The sequence below is a fragment of the Brachypodium distachyon genome, chromosome 4 (assembly GCF_000005505.3).
Source record: "Brachypodium distachyon strain Bd21 chromosome 4, Brachypodium_distachyon_v3.0, whole genome shotgun sequence".
Taxonomy (NCBI): Eukaryota; Viridiplantae; Streptophyta; class Magnoliopsida; order Poales; family Poaceae; genus Brachypodium; species Brachypodium distachyon.
In genome coordinates this window covers 8,014,069-8,032,687 of record NC_016134.3, presented here as the reverse complement: position 1 = coordinate 8,032,687, position 18,619 = coordinate 8,014,069, and the positions used below count along the sequence as shown (strand labels likewise).

At 40.8% G+C, this 18,619-nt stretch overlaps 1 protein-coding gene across 4 annotated transcripts; it reads left to right on the top strand.

Moving 5' to 3' along the window:
- Positions 1-3,123: 3,123 nt before the first annotated feature.
- Positions 3,124-18,187, top strand: LOC100841571. Of its 4 annotated transcripts, none has more exons than XM_003577092.4 (18): positions 3,125-3,299; positions 4,228-7,139; positions 7,389-7,479; positions 7,580-9,140; positions 9,339-9,418; positions 10,479-10,563; positions 10,650-10,741; positions 10,821-10,889; positions 10,989-11,025; positions 11,106-11,188; positions 12,213-12,656; positions 12,795-12,831; positions 12,913-12,970; positions 13,056-13,195; positions 14,481-14,546; positions 14,632-14,746; positions 16,911-16,949; positions 17,568-18,187. In XM_003577092.4, the coding sequence occupies exons 2-18, from the start codon at positions 4,346-4,348 to the stop codon at positions 17,699-17,701; spliced, it is 5,925 nt and encodes a 1,974-aa protein (XP_003577140.1). In that variant the 5' UTR covers positions 3,125-3,299; positions 4,228-4,345; the 3' UTR covers positions 17,702-18,187. The 4 variants fall into 4 exon arrangements, 3 of the variants coding, with proteins under 3 accessions (XP_003577140.1, XP_024310980.1, XP_014758215.1); XM_014902729.2 differs by lacking the exon at positions 3,125-3,299 and adding an exon at positions 3,355-3,539; XM_024455212.1 differs by lacking the exon at positions 12,213-12,656.
- The last annotated feature ends 432 nt before the right edge of the window (positions 18,188-18,619 follow it).

The following is an 18,619-nucleotide window of genomic DNA, read 5'->3' as shown; positions in this document are numbered from 1 at the left end:
TAGTAATAGAGATTTAGTACAACTATACTAAATCTAAATTTCGGCCGGAGGGAGTACATTTATTATGAATTAGAGAAACTATTTGGTTTACTTTCGCACGTCTCTCTCACCACAAACCCAACTCTAGGCCTCTAGGGGAGAGCAACACTTATCCAAAAACCAAGTATTCACTCCGATCCATAATAAGTGTTTGAGATTTAGCTCAAAGTTGTACTAAATCTGATACATTTACTATGAACTGGAGAAAGTATTTGATTTACTTGAATACAAAATTTTGGTACTCCCTCCGGACGAATTACTTGTACAAATAATTCGGGCACAGATTTACTAAATCTGTGACAAGTAATTACGGCCGAAGGGAGTACCATTTTCCGTACGCAAATTTGAAAATAACAACACATAACAATTCACTTGTCGAAACGCATAGATAATATCCCTAAAACAAAATTTGCTCCTTGGACAAACGGGCTTCTCGTAGCCGCCGCCTACTCCTTGTCGGAATACCTGCATCTCGGTCTCCCTCTACCACTTGGCCTTCTTGTCTGCGTCCTCCTTGGAGCGGTTAATGGCGATGGCGACCCGGGTGGAGTATCTCTGTTGTTTTTGAGTTTTTGAAAACCCTATATTGAAAAGTTTCTCAGAATCTTTTGAAAACATTCCCAGATCATTTTTTTCTAAGAGTTTTGGTCAATTATATATGCTACTCCCTCCGTCCGTAAATAAGTGACGTCTATACAAATCCACATCACTTATTTCGGGACGGAGGGAGTCACTCCCGAACTCGGCGCGGGCGAGTGAGCGGCGGCGGAGGCCGACGCGAGGGAGCCCGCGACGGAATCGACGAACTATCTCCCGTCGCGGGCGAGAGGACCTTCTTCTCCGAGGCAGGCAAGCGAGAGGCGGCGGAGGCAATCAACGAATGATATTTCTATGATATATTTTGAACCGCTAGTCAGAATGATGCAAATGATACGGCGTTCGAAAGCTATGAACTAGGCTCAACCTTTTCATTTATAAAGGTTTTGCTAATTCTTTACGGTTTAAGAGCAGATTTCAAATTACCATCCGTTGGAATACGACCAAACAAAAAACAATGGACGGTATTTCTACGATATATTTTGAACCACTAGTCGGAATAATGCATATGATATGGCGTTGTAGAACTAGGCACAACGTTTTCGTTTATAAAGTTTTTGCTAATTCCTTACGGTTTAAGATCAGATTCAAATTACCGTCCGCTGTTCGAGGCCATCAGGAAATTAATAGGTTATAAATGAGGAAGATACAAGCGGCGGAGGTTCAGAGACCGCCAGAAAGTTCACAGTATTTAGGGAAGTTCAAAACGTTCACGCCCGTAGACGTCTTTCTTCTCCGGCGCGAGCAAAGATACAAGCGACGGAGATTCAGACACCGCCAGGAAGTTCACAGTCTATAAAAAAAGGAAGTTCACTTGTGTATCTAGGAAAGTTCAGTACATTCACGTCCGGATACCTCCTTCTTCTCCGGAGCGGGCAAATATTACAGTCGACAGAGATTCAGAGACCGTCAGGAAATTCACAGTCTATAAAACAGAAGTTCACTCGCGTATCAATGGAAGTTCAGGACGCTCACGCCCGTAGACCTCCTTCTTCTCTGATGCGGGCAAAAATTACAGGTGGCGGAAGTTCAGAAACCGTCAGGAAGTTCACCGTACATAAAACGGAAGTTCACTCGTGTATCGAGGGAAATTCAGAGCGTTCCTTGCAATCCCAATCCCAACCTCTGTCAGAAAGTTCATAATTTGTAAAAAAGAAGTTCAAACGTGTATCCAGGAAGTTTAGAACGCAAGAAATATGAGTAAAGGAATGACAGTTAAGACATCAATGATTAATCGTACATGGACATCAACACTAGATAGACAAAATAACTAAGAGTGCGGGAAGTTGCATTTCCTGAAGAGCCGGTCTTTGTCGGCCATATCACCGTCGATTGCGCAAAGGCACGTGGGAACGCACATGCACCGCCTCATGCGGGCGTCGCCATCGAAGTACGCGACAATTGACTTGTACGGTCTCCTACGACGTCTTTCTCGGACCCAGTCCAAATGCGTAGCTTGACAACTCATCGCCATCGCTGTCTCTATTGATCCAGAGTTAAATTAGTTGAAAGTTTGCAGATTTATTTTATACACAGACGCAGATACAAATTTTAAAGGCCCAAACAATTGTACATCTAACAAAGATTTAATAATTTGTCTTAGAATTAATCTGAATAGCCAACAATTTGATGCAACAGTTACGGTATCTAACACGAGTTTATCTTTTTCATCTATCATGTATTCTTAAACAATATCACTAATCCCAGTTTAATACGTTGTTCTTGCGTTTTACAAGTTTGTGAACCATGGTTCAAAAAAGCGCTAAACAAGCGGTAAGGGATTGCTGAGAGGAAGAAGCTTAAGCGTTCCGTACAGACTTTGTTTTTGAGAAGCGGCGGGATTCTTGGAGAAAATCAAGGGGAATTGGAGAATTTGAGAGACACTATTGCTCGCACAAGAGAAATTGGCGGGATCATTAGGGAAATCCTAGGGAATTGGAGAAATTGGCGGGATTTTGTTGCTCGCCCAGGGAAAACTGGCAGGATCCTTGGAGGAAAAAGCGAATTGGAAAAATTGGAAGAATCCTTAAAGGGAATCAGGCGGGAGAGAGAAGCCGCCCCTGTGGCAGAGAATTGTGCTAATGAGCCTTGTCGGTGCTTAAGTAGCCGCGTATGGCTTAAGGACCTATTTCGTTGGGCTTAAAACTGTTTTTTTTTTCTTTTGACTTATAAGACACAAATCACTTATTTAGATGTTTTTCTTATTTAGGTGCTTTTGACTTTGACTTCTTGCTTATAACATCATATACAAATATCAAGTCAAATGTCAAAACCAAAGCCGAAATCATCCAATGAGATGCTTTTGTGGCTTAAAAGTCAAAAGTCAAAAACGGTTTTAAACCCAACCAAACAGAACCAAAACAAAACATTTTCGCACCTATAAAAGTTTTTGCGGGCTAAACAAAGGCTGAAGCGATGCTTTTTTGAACACGTTGATGTTGTGAACTAAACTGCAAATATAATTTACTTCCATGTAAGCGAGCTCCTTTGCTACCTGGCACCCCTCGGCCTCGGTAGTTGGCTAACTGTACCCCTCGCTCCCTCTGCCGAGCGACCCAGCCCCCTCGCTGCCCGGATCTTCTTCCTTCTCGGCCGAGCGCCGCCACCCATCCCGCTGCCGAGCGCCCATCGTCTTCTTCCTCGCGCGAGCGCCTCCACCGCAGGTTGATCTCCCCTTCGATTCTCTCGCTCCCGACCGTTTCTCCTCCCATCACCCCACGAACGGATTCCGCCCTTTAGCTCCCCGTTTCATTATCTTCCCCAATCCGTAACTGAGGCAAAAATCAAGGCAGGGCGCCCTACCTTGCCCTACTGGGTCCTCCGCCCGTGCTCTGAAATGTCAAATTCGTTGGAGTGAGAGTTGTGATTCAGGGATTGAAACTTGGATGTTTGTGAGATAGAAGGTTTGTATTGTTTAAGTTCAAAGTTAAATGCTTGCGAATCATTTGTCTAGTTCAATAACGTGTAAGTTAGTTTTTTTTAACCCACAAAAAAAGTTAGTTTTTTTGTTAATTGGGCTTGGGAGTTGTGTTCACAGGGTTAAAAAGTTGAATTTCAGGGGTGGGCAATGGCCAAAACTGCCAGGCAGGGAGCAGTCGGAAAGTGCTGCTGTGACGAGTGCTCGTGAAACAACTTTTTCTCTTGTTTACGTGGATTTGGAAATTGTTGCTTACATGGGTTTAAGGAGACAAGTGATTTAGCCAGCCATTCAGGGGCACATGGGGTCCCATTCTTCTTATTTTTTTGCACGATGGCAGTTTGAGTACACCAATGCTTTTCCACAAAAGGACAAATCAGGCAGTGTGATTTTTAGAGAGTCTAAGTGGAGTACGCACACCACACAAGATGCTGATGAACTTTTCATGTGTACCTTAACAAAAAAAACCCCCCGAAAAAAACGAGTATGATTGTGCTACTCCATACTTCATTTCTGCTTTTTTTTTTGTCTTGATAAGTGTCCAAGGAGTTTCATGTTGGCCACTGAATTGGCTCATTTCCTTTTATATTAGTAGATTTTAGCTAAACATACTGTGTTGGTTATGTATATCTGAAAGTTGCTTCATTTGCTTTGTATGTTTGGGGTTGATGCAGTGTGCCTTGATATTTTGCTGGTGGAGATTGGGAGACCAAATAGGGGGCCCTGCCTGATCCAACATATGGCACGCAGGCTAGTTGTGTCTACCAGGGAGATGAAGTAGACAGAGGAAATATGCAGGATTTTGGACAATGGCTGCCTCAATCACAGAACACGGCCGATCTATATTTCTCAAGTATGGTGTCGTCTCAGTTGGACACTTCGATAGAGACACAGGTTAGAAATAGTGCAGTTGCACTTTTGGAGAAAGAGTCCACTCATTCATTTGACATTAGGGATGGTGCTGGGCATATTGAAGTCATTAGAAATGATGCTGGGGCAATCAAAGAAACTGAAAATGGCGCTGGACTTACTGATGGTATTGACTTGAACAAGACGCCACCACCGAAGACTAAGAGGAAAAAACACAGGCCAAAGGTATTGAAACCGTCGAAGACTCCTAAGTCTGCAACACCAAAGCCTTCCAAGGAAAAAGAGGAAAGACCATCTGGTAAAAGAAAGTATGTCCGTAAGAATACGCCAGCAGGCCAACCTCCCCCTGAACAGGCTGCGAATTCACACTGCAGTGCTAAGCTGAAACCAGCCATGCGATGTTTGAACTTCAATGGGGCAGTTCCCCAGGAGAACCCACATCCTGGATCCCAAGCTCAGGTGGTATCTACTAATCTCAAGGATTATCAACCATCCATATCTTCTACCAGTCAAGGAAATGTTCAAAGCCAGTTGGCATGTCATCTGGGTTATACGCCCACCAGCTCAATATACAGTTCAGCCAATCAGATGGCTGATGTGCATCTATTGCCTGCAGATAATAATAATATGACAGAAGCACTTTACAGTTCAGCCAAGCAGATGGCTAATGCACAGTTATTGCCTGCAGATAATATGCTAAAAGGAGTATCACTTGACCTCAATAGTTCTACAAATCAGATACAGAATGAGTATGCTAATTTTGTTGACAGGCCTACAGAATTTTTCCAGTCTGGAATAATGGAAACATTACGAACAGGTTCTTTGCTAGAGCTCTGTTCTGGCATGCCAGATAAGAACTTACCTGATCTCAACAGATCAATCGGTCTAATGCAGGGCATGTCAACTGATTGCACCGATTACTTTCTTTCATCTTCTCAAGCGTCCGTAAAAGAAACAAAAATGGCCAGACAGATGCTTAATTGTCATAGAGTGCCAGAAAATCCAATTACACATGCTCAGTGTTCTGAAGGGGTTGCAATGAGGGAAAATTCAAACAGTAATGTTTGTTCAAGAGAAGCAGGGGTAAATAATCCAATGTTCTATGGTTACAGATCGACACAAAATCCCATCTCACCTCCTGTGATGGAAAATTTGAATGAGCTTGCTACAATAAATGACTATGTAAAGTTTACTGCCAGTTCTTACAGGCCAACAGGTGGTGCATTTGGGCTTCATGGTCCTCGTGACTCCGCACTGGATAACAGAGGTGAACATAATGCTTCGGGTGGTGCTCATATTTCATTAGGTGTAAAGTTCGACCATCAAAGGAATGGACGGGCATCTGTAGGTGCTTCCCATGCTGCAACCTCTCAGGGGTCATATTTTCCTGCAACTTACAAAAGAATGAGAATGGATAATCAGAGTAACTGTCTGAATGTAGATGTGGCCAATTTTTCCGCCCCATCTGGGTATTTGTCGAATAATCGGAATACAAATGTGGTTTCAGCAATCAACTCTAATGTGTTTACCTTAGCTGATGCTCAAAGATTAATAGCCCGTGAGAAATTACGAGCTTCTCAAGGAATTATCAGGTTTGGAGCTTCAGGAAACGATATGGTTAAAAGGCCGGAAATGGTCCGACAGGACCACAGACCTGCTATGCATGGCACGACATACATGGATTCTGCTGAAGCATCCGGCAGACATTTCAGGTTCGGGACAGAGGAATTTACACAGTTGCCTAGTAATCCAAACAGCCTGCAAAGCCAAAACTATATACCAAGAATTGAAAGCCATCAACTTCAGCCTTTGGAAGGAAACACAGTTAAAGGGTCAGATTTGCCAGCTGAACTGCATAAGCAAAGCACTTCCCTTCAGAAGGATACTCGAAATATTGTGTGCGTTGATCCTTCTGACGAGCTTGGCAGAAGAGTCAACGGGGAAAGATCTAGGTTCTCTGTGCCTCCAACAACCCAGTCAACCAGTAATGATACTGCAAAAAAAAATAGTCCCCAACTTTCTGGAGAAGTAATTAGGCCTCTTATCAGTCCAATGAACCCATCACCATGCACTGATGTTCTCAGCACCGAGAGTTATCAAGTGGAGGTTTGTGGAGAAACCACTGCAGCTAAACCCAGTGAGAAGCGAAAAGTAGGACGCCCCAGGAAAGAGATAAAACCTGGCGTGAAGCCAAAACCTAGGGGTCGTCCAAGGAAGGAAAAGTTGCTTGGTACAGAACTCAAGTCTAGCCATACCGATCCATTACAAATTGGGGATATTTCTTTTGTTTCCGGACCTCATGTGAGAGAGTCTCTTGCTCCCAAAGGGGTTAATACGGAAAGAAGTGGAGAAAGCTTTCTCAGAAACATAGAATCCCTGGCAGATCCTTTGGATCTTATAATTCAAAAGATAAAAGTCTTAGACATAAACAAATCAGATGACACTGGGGCAGTTGAGCTGCATAGTGCTCTTGTCCCATACAAAGGAGAAGTTGGTGCAGTTGTTCCGTATGAGGGAAAAGTGAAAAGAAAACGTGCTCGGGCCAAAGTGAGCCTTGATCCCGTAACTGCTTTAATGTGGAAGTTATTAATGGAGCCAGATATGGTGGATGGTTCTGAAGAGATGGATAAGGATAAAGAGAAATGGCTAGATGAAGAAAGAAAAATATTCCAAGGACGTGTCGACTCATTCATTGCTCGCATGCATCTAGTTCAAGGTATTGCTACTATTTCAAAGCTGTACTCCTGACAGGCCCTTTTATATGCTATTTATATATAGTTAGAAGTCCATGTATAGGATCCTGAAATCTGATATGTTTTCATGTTATAACTTCTGGGTTCATGTTAGAACACACATCTTCAATAATTTACTCTGTTGCGTTGCACTGTGTTCGAAGATGTGGTGTGTGTTTCAGGATTTGCAGAAAGCCACCTTTAATTCTTGGATGACCCCTATCTGTTTGCAGGAGATCGCCGTTTCTCTCCATGGAAAGGATCAGTTGTGGATTCAGTAGTCGGGGTTTTTCTTACTCAGAATGTTTCAGATCATCTTTCCAGGTGAAATAAAGCTGACAGCCTTATTTGAATTAAAAACTGTCTGTGAGTAGCATTCTGTGGTTATTTTGTTTGTTTGACTGTTGTCTTCTACTTTTTTTAGCTCAGCATTTATGGCTCTTGCTGCTAAATTTCCTGCAAAGTCAGAAGTCTCTAAAATACCTTCAGACAGGATGTTTCATACACCGTCAGAAAAGAATGGTGGTTGTTCTGGATTGTTTGGTGATTCTGTCAAATTGCAGGGCAATATCCTTGTTGAAGAGGTAAGTAACACAACAGGCTCCTTAGTTACAACAGAAGAAAAGGAAGGAAGTAACAGTATTGGATTGTTTGGAAATTCTCCTGGAGGTGGAGTAGACTGTGCAGCAGGAGTTTATTATAATTCTTGTGGGATGCTACCAGTTAGACTGCCTGAGAGCAAGCCACCATCTGTTGGGACTGGAAGCTTCGTTGAAGTTGACGATGGGGCACTGGAGGATGTTGTTTCGTCACAAAACTCTACTATTTCATCTCAGAGTTCTCCTGATTATCTGCTTCATGTGACTGATCCTATGTTTCCTAGCAGATTACTAAATTTTACAGTAGAAGATTTTGTTGGCAGAAATATGGCCCATGGCACAAGCAATTCAACCACGTATACAGAACTTCTAAAGATGCAAGAGCTAAAGAGCAAGCCTAATGAAAACAGTGGATTATTGAAATATGGAGCTCAAATACAAGTTACAAACAAGAGGTCAGTGCTCAATGAAGTACGCAATCCCAGCCTCAAGCATCAGCCTCTTCATTCTTCTGTCTCTTATCACCAGAACGGCCAAGCTCATCTCCCAGATATAACATATGCGAATGATTTGGAGCACTCAGTATACCCTGGCATTAATAGAATAGATGATTCCAGTGGCACAGTAGCTCCGGCTAGATTTGATTGTCCTTTGCCTTCTCCTGGAACTGATAGTGAAAATAAAACCAAAATGACCGATTCTTTAACTGCCCTTTTATATTGTATCGATGAGTCTTTAAGTCACAACAAAATTTCTTTCCCTTATGGCACCACGCCAGGAGCTGACTTGAGTTCACCAATGATTGACAAATATTTTCAGCCAGCAAGTGCAGATACAGTGTCATTTACCAGGGAGCAGTCCTATGAAAAGAATCTTTCAAGAAATGGCATTGAAGCTGCACTTGTGGAACAGCATGATACACTGAATTTGCAAGAGGAATGTACTACCAGAGCAAACCAAATTGGAGGTGACAATCATCAGTCAGTATGCAGCCAACAGTATGGCAACGTTGGACTTCCAACAAACAAGGATGAGAGTCGTTATTCTTCAAACTTATGTCAAAACGAGAAAGCAAATTCTGAACCCCTACAGGGAGTTGCTTTAGATTCGATAGAGAAACTGAAAGATATTAGAAAGTCTTTTCCTGAAGTTCCTGCTGATGGATCATCAAAAGCAAAGAAGGCGAGAGTTGGGACTGGTAAAAAGAGAGCATATGATTGGGATATTTTACGAAAAGAAGTGCTTGTCAATCATGGAAATGAAGAAAGAGCTAATAATGCAAAAGACGCACTGGATTGGGAAACAATAAGGCAAATAGACGTGAAGGAAATATCTGACACAATAAGAGAAAGAGGAATGAATAACATGCTGGCAGAGCGGATAAAAGTAAGTACGTTATAGTATAGTTTATTTATTGAGGTATGATATAATGTTGTAAAGTAGTTTATTAGATGAAGTATGATATAACTAAAGATATAACTAAAGGTTATACAAACATGCATTCAGTTCAATCTAGATTTGCCTATTGGTTGGAATTTCCATCGTTTAGTCATGCATACTCATCCTTATCAATTTCTTTTGTAGGCGTTTCTAAACCGATTGGTGACAGACCATGGTAGCATTGATCTTGAATGGTTGCGCTATGTCGATCCAGACAAAGCAAAGTAAGCTAGATAAATGTATATTGAGCTAACATACATAATTTTACTTGTTGGTTCAATAAACTGTTCCTCTCTATTTTCTTATTTGGGCTTCGTTGCTAAATTTTTAGTGGTTCTGATTGAATGAAATTTAGTGTCTGTTATTTATTGCGTGACCATTTTACCACACGTTCATGTTCAATGAGGCTAATTTAACATATTTTTGTTGATGCGCTCTGTGGCTTGCTTTCCATACTGTTTTGTTCCATCAGGTTACTTCCACCCGTTTTTTTTGTTGATTTGACCCTTTTGCTGTTATACAACGAACAAATAAATTTTCTGCATTCTTGTTTCAACTATGGCAGCTGGCTTTAATGATCAATATACCTCCTTGTCGTATCAACTACTCAACACGGTTAGCAGGTTTAGCAAATCAGCCACATAGGAGTGAATGTCGCTGCATTTTATGTGTGAAGTGGCTTCTGTAGGTCAGAAGTAAATTGGTCAGCTCAAGCTGTTGGGGCTGGTTGGTTTATCATGTTCATCATGTCAACTTTTCCAGTTTTCATCTTTCCACTCCACTCGTGAATAGAGCCGCTAGTTGCTACAATTCAGTGATCACTGGTGGGTATATTTAGTTATTACTATGCCTCTATCTCTGTGGTTATGGGCTTTGGTCTATGCCCATGTGTCCTGAGCTTATTTATCGTGGTCACTAGTACACTTAGCATAGTGTTCTGAGTGATTACTGCCAGTCGGTGCCTCATTTAGTAGTGGAGACATGAAGTTATCATGTGAAGGGGTCTTGAGAAGGTGGGAGCTGTCAAAATAAGTTTTGAGCATGTTAGAGGGCTATTTTAAAAGTTATGGACCCATGTGACCTCGGCCTCAGATGAATGTAGCTCATTCAGTTCTCCTATATGACGGTTCACGTGGAAAGCTTGCATGATCGAACTGAAATGCATGTTTGCACTAAGTGCATCCCCATTTTTATATCATGAAACATTGTGGCAATGGGATAAATGCATGTGAAATTTTGTTGTTCAATGGTTGACACTTACATATATTTTTGTGTCTCTTTCAGGGAGTACCTCTTGAGCATCAGAGGTCTTGGACTCAAAAGTGTAGAGTGTGTGCGTCTTTTGACACTCCATCATATGGCTTTCCCTGTACGTTCTTCCTTTCCTATTTTTTTTAAGAAATATTATTCATTTGTCCAATTTAGGAGCTTTATTTATATCAATTGATTATGAAGGTGGACACAAACGTTGGTAGGATATGTGTGAGGCTTGGATGGGTGCCACTTCAACCCCTACCCGAGTCTCTTCAGTTGCATCTGTTGGAGCTGTAAGTGTCCTCAATCCTTATCGTTTGTTTGACTAGTACATATACACAGATGACTTAGTTTGACAATCTACTGGTGAAGGTATCCGATGCTGGAGAACATACAGAAATACCTCTGGCCACGATTATGCAAGCTTGATCAACGAACATTGTAATATTTATAAACCCAGTTCTTTTTATGGCAATTTTGAAACACGTGAGTCGCTTAATCTTTATCTTCTGGTATATAGTGACAATTTGCGATGTGCAGGTACGAGCTTCACTATCAAATGATAACATTTGGAAAGGTAAACATGAGATATAGAGAATTGAATAAAGCAACTTGTAACTGATTCACTGTGTCTTAATGATTTGTTTTCTTTCTTAGGTGTTTTGTACAAAAAGTAAGCCAAATTGCAACGCATGCCCAATGAGAGCTGAGTGCAAGCATTTTGCGAGTGCATTTGCAAGGTAATTTCTCAAGATGTATGTAGAATTAATGTACATTCTACTAATTAACTATGCATCCCACGCTCCGCTATTCAATCCTGTGCTCTAGCAAAAGTTCACTTCACAACCTTAAACTATAAAACCGTTTGAATACTACCGTAACTGTGAAAGTTGCAAAACTTCAGTTTACAACTCTCGGTTTTCTAGGTGGTTTTGGGCTTTTGGCTAACGTGTGCGCAAGCCTATGTGGATAGTTTTACTCGCTACTTAGTAATCTCGCAAATTTTAGAAAAAATAGGAAAGTGATAAAAAAATGAGAATTAGATTTTGTTTCTGGAATTCCAGGGAAACAAACAATTCATTACGAAATAGAAAATATGAAGAAAAAAGTCAGATAACACATGAAAAAAATCAGGCTAAAAAATTGGTAAAGCATATGGTAACACGCACATATTGTTTTCTTATACATGGTTAATTTGGTCTTTTATTGATTATATTATTTTTGCATTTTCTGAATCTCCCTGGTTATCTTGGAAATTTTAAATCTGAGTTTTCTTTTTCCTAATAAATCTAAATTTTCTGAGTTTACAACTTTACATGATTAGTAGGGGAGAAAATATTCTCCACATAGGGGCCACATTAGTAAAAAACATGCGATACATATGTCAGCCAAAGCCATCTGCACAACCAGTTGAGGGATGCAATGTGAAATGTATAGTTCAAGGGTGTATGTCAGAATGTTTTAGTGGTCAGTTTGAAAAGTGAATTCTTGCCGGAATAAAAGATTGAAAGGCAGAGCTGTTTTGCTGTCTATGTGTATATTCCCGTGTGTTAATTGGTAGCTAAAATAGTTCCCTTGTAGATTGTAATCTAACTATCTACTTCTAGATGGCACTGGCTGATAATATTTTCGCTGCAAAGGTTTGGGCTGTGGCAGAAGAATTCATCCCATTCCAATAGATTGGATGGCTACTAGCTCTTTCGGTAGAATAATTAGAGTGCTAATTGATGGCTGTCCGTCAGTAATAAGTTTGTTTTTATACAGTGCTAGGCTTGCTCTTCCTGGACCTGAAGAGAAGAGTTTGGTTACATCAGGAAACCCAATTGTAGCAGAGAGTTGCCAACAGCCATATATAAGTTCTAGGCCTCTAAATCAACTTGATTGGAATGCACATCCCCATGACCATGTTCTGGGTAATCGCCAACCAATCATTGAGGAGCCAGCAAGCCCTGAACCAGAACCAGAGACTGCAGAGTTAAAAGAGGGTGCTATAGAGGATATGTTCTTTGATGATCCTGAAGAAATTCCTACAATTAAGCTTAATTTCGAGGAGTTTGCACAAAATCTGAAGAACTACATGCAAGTAAATAACATTGATATCGAAGATGCTGATATGTCAAGTGCCTTGGTTGCGATAACTCCAGAAGCTGCATCTATCCCAACTCCTAGGCTCAAGAATGTTAGTCGTCTAAGAACAGAGCACCAAGTGTATGTCCCTGTCTTCCACAAAACCAGTACCATTGATAATAGTCCCTTCTTATATTGCTAGTACAAAAGAATTTCACATAGCATCAGTATTTTAAATGTTAATCACTATTTGACCTCTCTATTATCTACATGCTGCAGCTATGAGCTACCAGACTCGCATCCACTTCTGGAAGGAGTAGGTTCATAACTCCTTTTCGAAATTTACCGTTAATCATGAAATAAGATATAATGATGAATATTTCCTTATTTTCTGCAGTTTGACCAAAGAGAGCCTGATGATCCTTGCCCGTACCTACTCTCTATATGGACCCCAGGTAAGGAGCACATAATTGAAGTGTTATGGCTTTCAAACTTCTGTATGGTTGAGGGTTGCTGATGTTCATTTGAATCCTAAAACAGGTGAAACAGCTCAATCAGCTGATGCACCTATGACGTCTTGCAACTCTCATGAGAGTGGTAAACTATGTGACAGCAGTGCATGCTTTAGTTGCAACAGTATACGAGAAGTGCAGGCTCAGAAAGTTAGGGGAACACTTTTGGTACGTTACTATGTAATATTTGCTAACAATAGCAATCGTATTTGATAAGTGCAGGCCCAGGCATCCTGACAGGATCCAGGATTCAAAAAATCAGTGGAACTGGTGTGTGGCCAGTTTTGCTCTATTTCATCGAATTTATATGGTTGTTTAAAGGCCTCTTTGGATTGTAGGATTTTCATAGGAATTTTGAATTATTCAAGTCATTTGGATCATAGGTTTAGAATTGTCAAATTCCTATGGATTGCAGTCATATACCCCAGTTTCATAGGAAACTCAACATGCGCTCAATTCTCTCTGTTTTTTTTCCTTTGAGAAGTCCAATGCATGTTAAGCTTGCTTAGTGAGGCAGAAAATACTGGACAACCAGAGCTAGCCCATTGGAGCCAGGGCCCTTGTTTTGGTGGTGGGGATCGACAAAAGAATACGGGAGGGTCTTCTGCATCGCTCAAGGCTTGCCGTCAAAGGAGAGGCAATTCCGCTCTCCTATATTGGCATTGTTTTTCTTGCTCCTATCCCTCTCACCTAGCAAAGCTAGTTTTCTTATCGTGCTAAGTCTCTCCAGGCAAGGCTAGGAATACTATTGGTTTGGAACCAAACGCTTCCTTACTTTTCTATCCCAAAAGTTCTCCCATCATAATATGTCCATCTTCCCCACTAATGCTCTTGAAGCTATGTTATCTGGCCTTCCTGTAGTCGATAGTTATCCTGATGTGGCAAAAGGTTTATATTGGCTAGAAACTGCGAAATGGTTCCGAAGTGATCTTTAAAATACCTGATAGATGATGAGTGTTCCAATGTAGCCAAAATGGCTCGTGTTACCTTCTTCCTGTCTTAACTAATGGAGTGATGTACTAGTGGGTCTTGAATTGATGTTTGTGCATGGCATGGTGTGATTGATCGGTCTGATCCTTTGGAGTTTGGAGTATGCGAGAAGGTCACTGATGACTGCTTCCTCCAATTGTTACTTTGATTCTTGCATTGTGCCATTTGGGAGTCAAGAAACAGTGGCATTACTTGCACTGTGTTTGGTCGAACCTTAATATTTCATGTTCTGCATAACGTCCATACTGTATTATCAAAATTAATATTGAAGTTTTTTATTTATCTTAGTTGAATATGTGGCAGTAGGGAGGTATGTGGTCATGTATTATTACTCCGTGGAGTAGACTACTCACCATACAGAAAATTTAGTATGTCAATTATTAAACTATCCAGTGACGATATGTACTATTATCTGCAAATTTGTGATGTCTAACCAACTATGTTTGTTGATTAAACTCAACAGATACCATGCCGAACAGCTATGAGAGGAAGTTTTCCACTTAATGGGACGTATTTCCAAGTAAATGAGGTATTGGCTGAAAGTAGATACGATACGTAAATATAAAATCAAATGTTCCTTGTATCAAAATTCACTCCAAATGGTTATACTGCAGGTATTTGCTGATCATGACTCGAGCCGAAACCCAATCGATGTTCCAAGGAGTTGGATATGGAATCTCCCTAGGAGAACAGTTTACTTTGGAACTTCAGTTCCTACAATCTTCAAAGGTATTTCACTAATAAACAAGAACCAAGATTTGAGAATTTGGAGGCACCACAGTGTGCTGCTAACTGCTATCATCTTAAACTATAAAGATGGACAGATAAGGTTTGAGATAGGCAAACTTAAGTCCTGACAAATAAATCCAGTTCATGTCGCTGACTATTATTTTGTTCCCACTGCTAGTTTGATCGTTGGACAACCTTTGGTGATGTATGATACTTCCTCCTTCCCAATTTAAGTGTCGTTTTAGAAAAAAACCCTAATGCCAAGGAACAGTAAACACTAGAAAGCAGGAGTCCGTGGCTGGAATAACTGTCCGGGAAGTGCGTTTTCCTTTCCTCTCCTCCGCACGCATTTCTACTGGCTTCTTCAGCGCGCGTGCAAAGCAGCCACCACTGCCTTAATTAGCTGCATGCCCAACGAATTATTGTACTCCATACTTCATGCATGCAAAGGACCCAGCACTGCATTTCGTTTAATGTTGGGAAACCGATGAGTTTTTCCATCATAAACCCAGGACGACACTTAATTTGGGAAAAAATAAAAAAGCTAAAACGACACTTAAATTGGGAAGGAGGGAGTATGAGATAAGTTTGAAGGGTCTATCTAACGGTAGTTACAATAACTAGTGTCAACTGCGAAGTTATCTCATGGGAATCTAGAATGACGTGACTAGTCTATAATTCGCAAGAAAAATGCACTCATGGTCACTGAATTCGGTTTCGATTCTCAATTAGTCACTGTATTTTGGAAATCGAAAGTTACAGTCCGTAAACTGTACGAAATATCCGACATACGGTCACTGGTACCATATTTTGTACGTACGGGTCCGTAGCCTGTCCCAGCTCAGTTCAAAATTTTGCATTATGCCCCCTGAAAAATAATCCATGAGGACCGGAGCGCATTTTTAAAAAAAAATCAGGGGGCAAAATGCAAAAATCTGAGCTGAGCTGGCACAGGCTACGGACCTATACGTACAAAATACGGTACCCTGACCGTATGTGGGATATGTCGTCAAGTTCATAGACTGTAACTTTTGATTTTCCAAAATACAATGACTAAATTGAGAATCGAAACCAAGTTCAGTGACCGTGAGTGCATTTTCCTCAAGTCGCAAAAGCAATGTCGACTCGAACTGTCGTTTCGACTATTTCCCTGAGTCATACGACTAGTCCTGGACTAGTCCGCATGTTTGAGTTGATCGACTATATAGGTTTAGGTTTTGGGCTTTTGGCTGGATAAGGCACGGTCGGGAAGGGAACCCTCACCATTTCAGTCTCGCTCCCGAACGAGCCGCCTCACCTGAGATGCAGCCGCCACCATCCACTGGCCATCTGCCGCCGGCGGCCAGAAGCATTGCGACTCACCCCCCTCCCCCCCTCTCCCTCTTCCAATGGTTCTACCTCTCCCCTGACCTGGTGCTCTGCTGCTGTGTTCATCGCTTACTCCTCCCCTTGTCTTCCTCTTCCGCCGGCTGTACCAGGGCAGGTAACTTCTCTATGCTCTCCCTCACTCCCTCCCTTCTTTTGGGATTTGATTTCTCCCCTGCTCTCGATCCATGTCCACTTCCAGTGCCTTCAAATTTACTCCCTCCGATCCTAAATTCTTGTCTCAAATTTGCCCAAATATGGATGTATCTACTCTTAAAAGGCGTCTAGATACATGTACTGGGTGATGAACAATGTCATCTGAATGTCAGCTGTTGGTAGCACTTCAGATCGTTCTTTCGACTCCAAAGTGAACGAGCCATCACCACTAACCGGTTTCTTCTTAGTAGTAAGCTTTTTGGCATTCATGATGAATGCAAATGTCGAGATATTAGGCAGAGATGTTAGATGCAAAACCTAAATATTTTGGTCAAAAGAAAGGAGAGAGATGGGCTCTATGAGTTCATGAAATGAATACAAATGGAGTCACTTCGCAATTGTAGATAAAATCTTTAAAACCTTAAGTTTATCTGAAAATTGGCTAACTATGCGAACAGCATGGGAACTGGGAAGGCATTTGGCGTGTTGATGCCGGGGTGTTGAATTTTATGAGCTCTGCATAAATAATTAAGCAATTACCTTTTGCAGATTATCATATACTAGACAAATAGAAAAAAGGCTAGTGCTAATAATTGGATTACCACATATGTGGCTGATTATGCTTTACATGATCCTTTTGCAGGTTTAACAACTGAAGACATACAGCATTGCTTTTGGAGAGGTAATCTTCTTATTGCTTTAGTTACTGTTTGTGATATCCAAAGGCAGAAGCCTTATGTATCTTTCCTATTTTGGTAGTTATTAATATCGCAAACTGGTCATATTTCCATTTGTACTTCAGTGTTGAAGTGGCTGGGTTGCATACTCTGCTGCTGCAAATTGGCTTAAAATATGCTGTCGCATGATACTTGTCATGCATAATAGGGAGGGATGTGATCAAAACTAATTCCTCCATTTAAAAAGGCATGGTCACTTGTTTCTTGATTTTATGCAACAAATATAAATATTTTGAAAGGTTCACACCAAACAGATGAATATTAATGGACAGAGGCTTGAAGTACTCACAAAAGAATATATGTATCTTTGCAAAAAAATGGGAAATATTTGTCGTGGATGATTTTTGTATTGGAGGTAAACAAAATATGTTGGTGTAAATGGCCTTATTTATGCATGATGATAATTGGTGAAACCTTCACTTTTTTTTTATCCATGATAATAATTGAAGGAACCTACTCCCAAAAGTGTCTAATGCTATTGATGTTTTAGTTTTATTTGCACAATGCCAGTAACGCTTTCACTGAGGAAGTAGATGTTTATTATTTCTTCCGAACATGTGCAGGATTTGTGTGCGTGAGAGGTTTTGATAGAATATCTAGAGCACCAAGACCACTGTATGCAAGGCTTCACTTTCCAGCAAGCAAAATTACAAGGAATAAAAAACCTACAGCTTCTGCAGCTAGAGATGATGCATAGGCCTTTGGGGAAATAAAAAGGTACATAGAAGACCCTGCCAGAAGATCACTGACCAAAAGATGGATCGCTGACCAATAAGTTACTGTCAACAATTCAACCATTTTAGCCTTGTACATCCGTGAACATTATAAACGTCAGCCACTCACAAATTTGTGAAAAGATGACGATTATTGAGCAACATGATCCATACTGCAGATCTATGATTGTTTGGTACCACCATCACAGTAGTTCAATACAGCAGATGGGAAGAAAAGGAAGCCTGCTGTCTGGTCGTTCTGATTGTAATTTCATGTGATTCGGATTAACTGTTGTACCTGGGAAGAGTCATCTGTTGAAAGATTGTTATGTTGTTCAGTAATTCATTCATGTGAAGGATGTTAAATTATTCGTCAATTATTTGGTTGTTTCATTGATGAGGCCAACTCCTGTTGCGTGTTGAGACATATATGTACATATGTATTACTATGCTAAAAGTGGTTTTTGAAACATCGTACGCTCATCAATTTTGTTTGAAATAATAACATTTTCCGTTCACGTTGTTACAGCATGAAACAAGGGAACAAAATGCTTATAGTTGGAAATGCCCTTGTTTAAAAACTTGTTGGACATCAGCAAAAAGGACACGATCTGGATACCGAAGGGGTTTCCTTAAAAAATGGTGTACAATGTTTATGTAAAGGTGACTACTAGGAGCAATATTGCAATGTCAAATCCTGCACGGTTGAATCTACTTTAATTTATTTGATTACACCCAAGAGACAGATTGATATTCCCAATGTGTAAAGAGTCGTGAAATTTTTCCTACGAATGGTGAAAAAAAATTACACCCATAGCAAAGTCCTTAGATGTAAGGTTCGAGATTTATCTTAACGGAATAAGCAAACCACAGAAGTTCAGATTGTAGGCCTACCATCAAAT